Source organism: Lactuca virosa, chromosome 8 (genome assembly GCF_052849685.1).
Source record: "Lactuca virosa cultivar CGN04683 chromosome 8, Lactuca_virosa_CGN04683_v6, whole genome shotgun sequence".
In the NCBI taxonomy this organism is placed as follows: Eukaryota; Viridiplantae; Streptophyta; class Magnoliopsida; order Asterales; family Asteraceae; genus Lactuca; species Lactuca virosa.
The window spans coordinates 52740072-52752383 of record NC_136433.1 but is presented as its reverse complement, the minus strand read 5'-3'; the positions used below and the strand labels follow the sequence as shown (position 1 = coordinate 52752383).

Sequence of the window (12312 nt, the reverse complement as noted above, 5' to 3'; positions counted from 1 at the left end):
CCCGATTAATCTCCGATTAGTCCCTAGTCGCTACACGGATGACTAGAAGGCGCCTAGCGATTAATATCTGCCTATAGAATGAGCGAAACAGTAGAAAACGTTGAAATTTAACACTTTGAAGAAGTTCTCTCTCGATAGAAACTATTTAACGAATGATTAGTGTTGTATTAATCATATTAACCTATTTTGTGATGATATTTGTGGTGTTTACGAATTTTGTTATGATATTAGTCAATTTTAATTCTTTAAATTCAACGAATTATCAATTTAGGCTCACCACTTAATCCCCCGATTAATTCAGCCCAACCGATTAATCTCTTAACTCCACTCCACCGACTAGCTAAGGTGAAATGCTTTTTACAACCTTGGTATGAATAATTACTAAACAACACAACTCCTACACTTATATAATTCAGGTAATGGGGCTCGAGGCATCCATGTGTTTATCAAATAAGCATACACTTACGTCGAGATGAATTGCACAAGTAACACTTTAAACCCTGCAAAAATTATTTATACAAAAATAATCCAACAACAATATTCTTCTAAATGATAAATAGAATAGTACAATTGATTGTTTGAAATAAATAGTTCCTTATATATCCCAACAATATTCATATATAGCACGAATTTGGTTCGTCGAGATACTCCAAAGGAATTGGCGACTTTAAATTTAAGAAAAAATATGTAGTTGTTTCAATCTAGTTTTCGTTAAAGCTTATTTGCAGATTAGAGAGATGCATAAAACATTAAAGGGATAAAAATCGTGAAAGGTAATTTTATGGGGTTGGAATAGAGTTTTGGTAAGTGTCAACAATTTTGGATAGTCACATATGCATGGGCGGAACTTTATTAGGGCCAGGGGGGCTGTCCCCCCCCCCCCCCCCCCCAATTTTTTTGTTACAAATAGCCCCCTGTACTTTCATTTAATACATATTAGACCAAAAAATATAAATTTTTGACGGTGGCCCCCCTTGTTCTCCGATTTTTATACATATTATATTTTCGGCCCCCCCAAATAATATGTTGAAGCTCCGCCCCTGCACATATGTACCAGCTATGGCTGACCCTATCAACGACAGTTGTGGATGATCCCTTCAATTGAAGTCTTACGCCTAGTTCCCAAGTTTAACAAGAGAAAAGAAAGTCAGGAGAGAAAAGAAGAGAAAGGAAAGGAAAACAAAATTTTCTTTTGTGTTCCCGAGTCGGATAGAAGTAGAAGTAAAATTAATCATTTTGTTCTTTCTTTGCAAATCCTCCCAAATCGGAAGGAAAGTTAGGAGTGAAAGTGATCCTTCTATTTCCCTCGACTTTATTCCTTTAATGAAACTCGGGAACTTCAATCTCTTTTGTTTTCTTCTCATTTCCACCAATTTCCTTTCTTTTCTCTCGCTATGTTGAACTCGGGAACGGGGTGTTAGTTTATTTTCACACGTCTTAGTTCCTTTCACATGTCTTAGTTTCTTTTCATACGTCTTTGGTCTCTTTTGTACTCTTTTACTGATAAGATTAAGCTCTTTGTTGCTTGCAGCAGGGATGGTTTTAGCAGGGTCCCGGTGTGGCACCGGCAACACCTACTTTTTCTGCCTGCAGTGGAAAAAAATTTCAATTTTTCGATTTTTTACCTATTTTTCATGTATTGGCAACAACTACTAGGTATTCCTATGTCCGCCCCTGGCTTGCAGGAAAACTGTTCTGCTAGATGTGCATGTTAGTGCATAAAGAGTTCGACTAGGAACCAATAAAACAGTATATAAGCATGCAAACAAATTGATGATATCATATTAGAGTATGTAAAAGTGTTGATCATTAACATTTATTTTCACAGATCAGATTACTTCTTTAATCAAGCTCTGCATCAATCTCAGCCATTATATCGTTTGGCTCAATTGACATTGAACCTATTAGATACACATGCCTGCGTTGAGGAATCTGGTCGATTTTTTCCATTTCCTCCTTAGTCAAGGACCAGTCGAAGATGTCTAGGTTCTGCTTCATTCTTTCTGTATTATAGCTCTTTACTGCGATACTTACACCTTGCTCATATAACCATCTTAGAGAAATCTGCACATAAACAGTATGTGCTCACCATACTATATATAGTGTTAGGTTTCTCATGTCAAATTGTTAGTGTTTGACTTCATAGTCAATGGATTATTCACTTTAACCAAGAACGATAACCAAAAAGTTCCGAATAAAGTTCATCTTGAATTTGAAAAGAAACATAATAATTTGACTTTGAAAGTCATCTTGTGTCACGTTTTAGAATCTGCTGCTATATGGGTAGTTGTCAGACAATAAAGAGATACCTGAGCCGCTGTCTTCCCTTTGGACTTAGCAATTTCTTGGAGAACATCAGATTCCATTACACGATTGTGTCCCCATGCATTATTACCGAAAGCACCTAAAGGGGAGTAAGCAGTCACAAGGATGCTATTCTCTTTGCAAAATCCAGTGAGTTTTTTTTGTTGCCAAAGTGGGTTCATCTCAACCTTCAAACAAGATTTTAAAGATGTTAATAGCATATTTCCACTTTGCACTGTGTTAAACTTATCATAAATCATTTTATGATAACATCAAGCTAGCGGCTTTGAATTGTATGAGATGACGATCACCTGGTTGACAGCAGGAGGGATTTTTGCAAAGGAAAGAATTTGTTGAATCAATTTTGGATAAAAATTGCTGACGCCAATGGATTTGGTGAGTCCGAGACATTGACACTCCTCCATTGCTTCCCATACTGCTTTGATGTCAATTACAGCTACACATTCCTTGGGAACAGGAAGTTTGACTTCATCTTGGATTAGCTTTAGTGGCCAGTGTATAAGATACAAATCCACATACTCTAATCCCAGATTCCTACATTAGGTCGTATACTCTCAATGTCTAGTTCTTCATTTTATTTGAAAAACATGGTGGACGTTCATTCAATTATCTACACAATCCATGTCCTATGCAACCATTATAGCCTTACGTTTAATTACCCCAATATCTATAAATTTTGACAAAAAAAACTTGTTTACTAGGACCATTTAATATTCCTATTCATAACTTTAAACTCCTTAACTACTTATCAATTTTGATAAAAACAGATTCTGTGAAAGGCTGAAAGCTTTTACTTGCGTAATTATCAAAATTTCCAAGAAAGACGATAAAAAGTATAAAATTTCTTACTGGAGACTCTGATTGATGGCTGGTAAAACAAGATGGCGGTCAGCGGAGGCACACCAGAGCTTCGTGGTTATGAAAAGCTCAGATCGAGACTTGATAAGACCCAACCGGAGTGCTTCGCTGATACCTTCACCCAGAGGTTTCTCAGTTCGGTATACTGCAGCGGTGTCAAAGTGACGATAACCCACCTTAATAGCTTCAACTATAGTCGATGATGACATCACATCACCTCCACGGATGCCTGACTCTGACGCTGTGCCCATTGCGATCACTGGCATGGGCCTGGGACCATCGGAAGAGCTTATCGTCATCACCGGAATGGTTACCATAATTTTTATAAAACCTCGACCTGTTTTTTTGTGTGAAATCATCTGGAATTTGTTGGGCCGAGAGTAGGTGATCACTTATTTGTCATATGATAAAATAATTGGACAGAAACATACGTGTTTGTGTAACATGGTGTTACGTATGAACAACAAAAAGAAACGACAACGATAATTAGCAGTCGCTTTGGAAGTTGACTTTTCTGTCGGGTTGCTTTTCTTTTTCTTTTTTAATAGAAAATTTTAGAATACAAACTATTTTTTATGGTTTCTATTTTTTTCTTCAAAACTTGTATTTTCTCTAAAAGGAAAATCGAATAATCTAATCCATAAAAATGTAATCATAATAACGAACTTAATTATTTTTTTTGTTTTTTGTAAAATGACAATTTTCTCCGTAATAGATATGTGTTGTTAGTTCAATAAGTTTTACCAAGATATAATATTAATCTCACAACAAAAAAAGGCTACATTTAGTGACGACAAATAACGTCGCAATTGATGCCTAAAATCGTCACAAATACCTTAACGACGAGATGTAGTCGTTACAAGGCTACCGCTATTAACTCGTAGCTAATACTCAAAATTCGTCGCAATTAGTGTCATCTCTCTACTACAAGAAAAACGTGATTTTGCTACGAAAGGAATCCGTTGCGAAAAGCTGAAATTCCGTTGCAAAAGATGATTTGCTATGGAATTTGCAACGGCCCATTTCCGTCCCTAAAAACGCCGTAGCGAGGGTTTGCAACGGAAACGATACTTCCGTCAGAAATGTGACAACGGAATGAAATTCGTGGTAAATGGTATTTCGTCGTGTATTCCGTAGTAGGATTCCGTCACACAATCTGTGGTAGTTATTCCATCAAAAATTATGTGGTGGTGATTCCCTAGCAACTTCCGTGGTGGTGAATCCCTAATAAATTCCATGGTGGTCATTCCCTAGTAAATTCTGTGGTGGTGATTCTGTAGCAAATTCCGTGGTGGTGATTCCGTAGCAAATTCCGTCGTGTCGAATCCCTAGCAAATTCCGTTTGATGACTTACTAGCAAATTCAGTGGTCATGAATCCCTAGCAATTTTCGTGATATATTATATACCAGATTCCATATGGACCGATGGATAATTGATTTATAAATTATATCCAAATTATTTTGTAGTAATATATGTAAAACAAAAATAACAAAAAAATCAAAACCATTATATCATAAAATAATACAATAATTATTTATTACATGGAAAAGCGCCCAATATAATTCGCGCATTTCTTTGCTTACTTTTCCCCAAGCGTACCCTTCTGGATATACTCTTTGTTTAAAGGACTGGCTAATAAAGTGTGCACAAGGGCCTGGTGGCATTAGCCTGCAAGTAATCATGTGATGTGTTATGTTATGAATTGATATGTACGTGTAAACCAAAAGTTTATACATAGAAAAAGTTGTAATTAAGATTTGATTGGTAACTCACGTTTTTTTCCAAACATGAACAGTTAAACGTCCATCTGGTCCACAATCTTCAGAGGAATTGTTTTCACCTTCTACACTTTCCACTACAGATCCATTCATGGTTGGTTGTGTTAGTGATGGGGTAGATTCTGGGATAGGTGTTGTTGATGGGGCATATTCTGGGGTAGGTGTTGCGATAGATGTATATGTTGAGGATGTGGTAGTTCATTTACTTAAGGAGGGTGTGGTAGTTACTGTAGTTGTGGAGGATGGTAGTGTAGATGCAGATTTGGAGGTTGTGGTAGTAGATATAGGTGTTGATGATGTGGTAGTGGGTGTCGGTGTTGAGGATGGTTTAGATGATGTAGGTGCTGAAGTTTTGGTTATTGATGTAAGCGTTGAGGATTGTATTGTTCCGGTTTCTGAAGTTTAAGATGTATTTTCTAAGGACAGTGTTGATGTTGTAAGTGATGTCGAGGAAGTGGTAGTCATGGTTGATGATAATGATTTAGGTACTGGGGTTTTGTTGGTAGATGTTATAGGTGCTTTGGATGTGGTTGTTGGTATTGGGAAGTCGATTTCTTCATCTTGTAATTGCCTGTTTATGAATTTTGCAGCTGAAATCCTGTTGCGTTTCATAACCTGTGGTGCAATGAATTTAGTTGGCTTCACACCGGATGCTCTTTTAGCTTTCGAGTTCGACATCTTTCTTGCTTAAAAATTAACAAAAAACTGTAGTCAATACCAACGTATTAAAGATGATAAACTACTGATGAGCAGAGAGAAACAAACAATAAAAATAAATTATATATCAAGGCATTACTACGCATGCAAACTATTGAATACAATCAAAACCAATTTACTTGTAATTTAAGATGATAATATACATGAAGATGATCAGAGAACAAGAAACGATCATCACGATAACAGTTAATTAAATAAAAATAAATTTTAGATAAGTGACAACCTATATCGCCAAAGTCAGTGCACAAACGTATAAATAACAAAGATTTCGATCAATTAGCCGTCGGAGATGATGATTACTAGAAAATGTAAACCCTATTTCTAATCAGTAAACTTACCCTAATATGCAGCGTAATCGTGTGTAGGTTGGAGGGAAAGGAATTGCGAAATATTTTGAAGCTCCGCTAATGAAAAATTCGAACTGTGCTAATTACCGCTAAATATTTAGTAATTCAAATTTATTAAAGTAGTTTCACATTGATAGATAGGTTATATACAACTACCTAACGTCAAGAAAGAACATAGAATAACGAGGTGTTCATAGTATAATTTTAATTTAAAATTATAAATGAGGATTAAACATTAATAAACTATACATCTTTATGCTTTTATGTTTAAACCAAAATTTATATATAAAAGACGTACGGGTCATGTCAATATATATGGTAGTTGCTTATGGTGTGATGGTATCACCCATGGATGACATACAGGTCATTGGTCAACATGGTAGTTGCTTATGGTATGATGGTATCACCCATGGATGACATATGGGCCATTGGTCAACATGGTATTTACTTATGATTTCCATGGATGACATACGGGTCATTGGTCAACATGGTATTTGCTTATGGTGTCCATGGATGACATACGGGTCATTGGTTAACATGGTAGTTGCTTATGGTGTACATGGATGACATACGGGTCATTGGTCGACATGGTAGTTGCTTATGGTGTGATGGTGTCACCCATGGATGCCATATGGGTCATTGGTCAACATGGTATTTGCTTATGGTGTCTATGGATGGCATACGGGTCATTGGTCAACATGGTAGTTGCTAATGGTGTCCATGGATGACATACGGGTCATTGGTCAACATGGTAGTTGCTTATGGTGTGATGGTATCACCCATGGACGATATATGGGTCATTGGTCAACATGGTATTTGCTTATGGTGTCCATGGATGACATACGGGTCATTGGTCAACATGGTAGTTGCTTATGGTGTGATGGTATCACCTATGGATGACATATGGGTCATTGGTCAACATGGTATTTGCTTATGGTGTCCATGGATGACATACAGGTCATTGGTCAACGGGGTAGTTGCTTATGGTGTGATGGTATCACCCATGGATGACATATGGGTCATTGGTCAACATGGTATTTGCTTATGGTGTCCATGGATGACAAACGGGTCATTGGTCAACATGGTAGTTGCTTATGGTGTGATGGTATCACCCATGGATGACATATGGGTCATTGGTCAACATGTTATTTGCTTATGGTGTCCATGGATGACATACGGGTCATTGGTCAACATGGTAGTTGCTTATGGTGTCCATGGATGATATACGAGTCATTGGTCAACATGGTAGTTGCTTATGGTGTGATGGTTTCACCCATGGATGACATATGGGTCATTGGTCAACATGGTATTTGCTTATGGTGTCCATGGATGACATACATGTCATTGGTCAACATGGTAGTTGCTTATGGTGTGATGGTATCACTCATGGATGACATATAGTTCATTGGTCAAGATGGTATTTGCTTATGGTGTCCATGGATGACATACGGGTCATTAGTCAACATGGTAGTTGCTTATCGTGTGATGGTATCACCCATGGATGACATATAGGTCATTGGTCAACATGGTATTTGCTTATGGTGTCCATGGATGACAAACGGGTCATTGGTCAACATGGTAGTTGCTTATGGTGTGATGGTATCACCCATGGATGACATATGGGTTATTGGTCAACATGGTATTTGCTTATGGTGTCCATGGATGACATACATGTCATTGGTCAACATCGTAGTTGCTTATGGTGTGATGGTATCACCTATGGATGACATATGGGTCATTGGTCAACATGTTATTTGCTTATGGTGTCCATGGATGACATACGGGTCATTGGTCAACATGGTAGTTGCTTATGGTGTGATGGTATCACCCATGAATGACATATGGGTCATTGGTCAACATGGTATTTGCTTATGGTGTCCATGGATGATATACGGGTCATTGGTTAAAATGGTTGTTGCTTATGGTGTGATGGTATCACCCATGGATGACATATGGGTTATTGGTCAACATGGTATTTGCTTATGGTGTCCATGGATGATATACCGGTCATAGGTGAACATGGTAGTTGCTTATGGTGTCCATGGATGACATACGGGTCATTGGTCAACATGGTAGTTGCTTATGGTGTGATGGTATCACCCATGGATGACCTATAGTTCATTGGTCAAGATGGTATTTGCTTATGGTGTCCATGGATGACATACGGGTCATTGGTCAACATGGTAGTTGCTTATCGTGTGATGGTATCACCCATGGATGACATATGGTCATTGGTCAACATGGTATTTGCTTCTGGTGTCCATGTATGACATACCGATCATTGGTCAACATGGTAGTTATCACCCATGGATGACATATGGGTCATTGGTCAACATGGTATTTGCTTATGGTGTCCATGGATGACATACGGGTCATTGGTCAACATGGTAGTTGCTTATGGTGTGATGGTATCACCCATGGATGATATATGGGTCATTGGTCAACATGGTATTTACTTATGGTGTCCATGGATGACATACGGGTCATTAGTTAACATGGTAGTTGCTTATGGTGTGATGGTATCACGTATGGATGGCATATGGGTCATTGGTCATCATGGTATTTTCTTATGGTGTCCATGGATGACATACGGGTCATTGGTCAACATGGTAGTTGCTTATGGTGTGATGGTATCACCCATGGATGACATATGGGTCATTGATCAACATGGTATTTGTTTATGGTGTCCATGGATGACATACGGGTCATTGGTCAACGTGGTAGTTGCTTATGGTGTCCATGGATGACATATGGGTCATCGGTCAACATATATCATTTGTGCCGGTTGTGTATTAAAAGAGAAATTGATATTTCTTTTAATTATGACTTTTGACAAAATTACCCTTCCTAATTAAATATGAGTCATTGTATGTATTAGGACAATTTGGTCATTTTATAATGGAACGGCTTCTAGGCGCCATAATGTTTTCCGAAGAAACACGTTGTTTCAGTTCTTCACTCTTATTTCATTCACTTGCAAAGAACCCCAATTTCAAAATTCCGACAGTCAAAAAACCCTAAAATCATTTTCGCATAATCGTTATCTTAGTGAATGTTTATTATTATGGAAGCCAGTACTTCTTCGAAGATGCAATCAAGAAATCAAAGGAAATCGCTAACAGACATGCCATTGGAAGTGATGGAGAAAATAATAGTTGACTTGGGAAAAATTTCAGCAGTCGAGGCTTTCAAGATGTAGAGTGAGTAGTTTTGTCTTCGATCATTCTATTTCACAAGTGTATTTGAGTTGTCTTTACATTTTGGAGTGAATGTTGTGTTTCGTTTGCAGTTGCAGATTCTTTAACGCGGCAGGAAAAACGGATGAAGTATATAATCATAAGGAGGTAGATGGATTACAATTTTGTGGTTGGTTTGACCAGAAACATACAGTTGTCAACAAATGCATAGAGATGAGAAACCAAAATATTCTGTTCAAGAATGGATTGGTACGTTGTTATATATATGCATAGTATTAATTAATTTGTTTCTTGTTTTGCATTACTTTAACTAGAAATTATGTGTTTAATGTTTTTTTTAGATGAAGTTATTTTTCTTAGAAGCTGATCATGAAGGGAAAACGATGCTTGAAGAAGCAGCTGCATTGGGACATTTGGATTCAACATTTGTCCTGGGAATGATGGTGATCGCTAAAGGGAGACATAGGAAGCAGGAAACTTTGGACATGTTGAACAATGCTTACCACAGAGAAAAAGGTAAGTGGAATCTTAGATCAACTTGTTCTAAGGTTCATCTCAACTTAAATAGGGAGGGGAGGAAACATGTACACTTCCATGGCTTCCATAGAACTTGTGCAATGCATAAGTCTGTAATTAGTGTGTCAGACGCTTTTGTGAATGGATACAAATAGGTGTTTAGGTGTGAAATTTGTTTATGGGATGCTTGTTTCGTTAGGTTTTCTACGGAGTTTGGTATAATTTATTAGTAGTTTGTTGATATGTACTTTCATATTATAACAATTAATGCTATGTACATTCTTTTGGTTTAATATACGAATATATAGTAATTTACTTTATAAGTAATTACTTGATGTTGTTACTTGATTAGTAAATATGTTGTGTTGTTAATAAGGGACTAAAAGAGTAATAGTTTGGAATGATGTTTGAATGATGTTTGAATAAAGTTTGAATAATGTGATTTGGACCTCCAATATTAGTGTTTATATTGTATTGTGATTATAGTTGTATGTAGCAAATGTTTGTTCTTTCCTAGTATTAAATACATATAAAATACAATTGTAAAGGCATAAACATACATGTATTTTATTTTGGATTTGGTAATTTGGTTTAATATCAACTAGTGGAGAACCCATGCTTTGCATGGGGTAAAATTGTAAAGGCATAAACATAGGAACTAAAAGTGGCAACAAAGAAAAAGTATTGTGGCTAAAATCAAAGTAAAAAAAGTTACTATAAACATAGGGACTAAAAGTGGCAACAAAAGTAAACTATTGTGTCTAAAATCTAAAGTAAAAAAGTTTACTGTTAAAATCTTGTTCCACTTTTAATATATATATATATATATATATATATATATATATATTAATACATGAATATATACTAGTAATTTGGTGAAATGTTAATATAAATGTATTACATTATGGATTATGATATATATGTTATTTTTTTCTTTTTCATTTCAACAATAAAAAGTCCACTGTTACCTAGCTATAAAAGGTTATAATATTTGAATAATGTGTTTTGACACAAATACCCTTAGTATTCACATATTTGGAATGATTTCAGAGGCAATTTGGTCTTTTTGCACTCTAAATTGTTAAGGCGTCGGCATACCTCTGACGTCACGCCGGCGTTCTAGTTCTTCAACCATTCAGAACATCTCAACTTTTCCGGACGATAAATCTGCATACAAACACTAAAACTCCCAAATCGTCGAAGGATCGATCTCAAAAACGATTTTCTCTGATAATAGAGACTCATGTACTCCTCTCGACCAGATCAACATAAAGTAAGTTTTTTTTTCCATACCATGTTACACTGTCTTTCATAGTTACACTTAATTTAAAAAAAATTGAAATCAACTACTCCAATGTGTATTTTGTAAGTAGAATGTCGAATACTAGAAGTTGTTGTTCCTTAGATGATCTCCTACTAGAGATTTTGAGTCGGATATTTGTAGTATTAGGGGCAGAATCTGCGAAAGACATCGTCTCTGCAAGATTTTGGTAATTCTCAATAAACATCAACTAATGAATGTATATTTGATAAAATACAACTTTATTTATTTGTTATTTACTGTGTATTTAAATTTTTGAAGTTCAAAGAAGATGTATGAAGCGTGGGGTGATCCTCAAGTGTACAGAACAGCATGCATTGACATGTTTGAAGGAATGAGTCCCAAAAATCTGAAAGCTGATTTATTTATACACACATGTGCATTGCATAATAACATTGAAGCCATGTTCAGACAAGGAATTGTATGTGTAGTTTCAGTAATTATATGTAATCTATACCATTTGTTAATATTTAGTGTCATTGATGTTATATATTGATATTGTTATTCTGTCAACAAGATGAGTGCTTTTATTATGACAATTTTGATTTAGGATTGACTTTGTTGAGACAACCAGCAGATGAAGATCCTCTTCAGGCAATTTATTTTCTTGGAATGATCTACATTTCAAGAGGGCCTCATCAATGTGATGAAGGTATGTATATATGGTATATATGTAAATTATATTATATATATATAGCTAATTAAGGCATGTTTGTAGTTTGGGGTTAGTATTTAGTTGTGTTGTGTTGTATAATATTTACTGTTGTATTGAAAAGGATACATTGGATTAATTGATGGATATTTTAATGTGTAGGTTTACAATTACTTGATGCTTATTTTGGCTGGGCAGTTCCGGATGATGGGGAGTACACGGGTGTTGTTGATAGTGCCAAAGAGTTGTTGCGGGCTGTTGATGTTGTTCATAGACTTACAACGAATAACATCACATTCCAATGTGAAAACCCACATCATTCTATTAAAGGTGCATTTGCAATAGGCCATGAAGAGGATGAAGATCGACAAAGATATTGCATGGTTTGTCGTTGGTATGTAGAGTATGGTAGGTTTTGTATATTTCTTAAAAATATAAATGGTTGATAATAGATTGGACATTGAATATTAGTGTTCATATTGTATTGTATATGAAGGTGTATACTACTATAATTTTATTTTGGTTTTATGTTTACATCATTCTGTTAAAATGACATTTTATTCATTTTTGCTTGCTATGTTGTTTGAGTAGGAAGAAGTA

The 12312-nt window shown here is 36.0% G+C and overlaps 2 protein-coding genes across 2 annotated transcripts; one reads left to right on the top strand and one right to left on the bottom strand.

Moving 5' to 3' along the window:
- Positions 1-1754: 1754 nt before the first annotated feature.
- LOC145132263 (D-galacturonate reductase-like) lies at positions 1755-3619 on the bottom strand. The gene is made up of 4 exons (XM_079066985.1): positions 3175-3619; positions 2616-2859; positions 2310-2492; positions 1755-2064 (listed from the first exon to the last, which is right to left on the bottom strand). The coding sequence occupies exons 1-4, from the start codon at positions 3540-3542 to the stop codon at positions 1843-1845; spliced, it is 1017 nt and encodes a 338-aa protein (XP_078923111.1). The 5' UTR covers positions 3543-3619; the 3' UTR covers positions 1755-1842.
- Positions 3620-9090: 5471 nt separating this feature from the next.
- On the top strand, positions 9091-11543 carry LOC145130340 (putative F-box protein At1g67623). The gene is made up of 6 exons (XM_079065157.1): positions 9091-9221; positions 9316-9472; positions 9565-9739; positions 11145-11229; positions 11322-11481; positions 11535-11543. Exons 1-6 carry the CDS (start codon positions 9091-9093, stop codon positions 11541-11543), a joined length of 717 nt encoding a protein of 238 aa, XP_078921283.1.
- Positions 11544-12312: the final 769 nt, after the last annotated feature.

Bases quoted from the DNA above. Each gene is read 5' to 3' on its own strand.
- LOC145130340 (XM_079065157.1), top strand. From the start codon at position 9,091: ATGGAAGCCAGTACTTCTTCGAAGATGCAATCAAGAAATCAAAGGAAA. The intron at 9,222-9,315 runs GTAGAGTGAGTA...TTTCGTTTGCAG, and splicing joins GCAGTCGAGGCTTTCAAGAT to TTGCAGATTCTTTAACGCGG. The intron at 11,230-11,321 runs GTAATTCTCAAT...AAATTTTTGAAG, and splicing joins ATCGTCTCTGCAAGATTTTG to TTCAAAGAAGATGTATGAAG.
- LOC145132263 (XM_079066985.1), bottom strand. From the start codon at position 3,542: ATGATTTCACACAAAAAAACAGGTCGAGGTTTTATAAAAATTATGGTA. The intron at 2,860-3,174 runs GTAAGAAATTTT...GACCTAATGTAG, and splicing joins GCCATCAATCAGAGTCTCCA to GAATCTGGGATTAGAGTATG. The intron at 2,065-2,309 runs GTATCTCTTTAT...GTTTATGTGCAG, and splicing joins AAGGGAAGACAGCGGCTCAG to ATTTCTCTAAGATGGTTATA.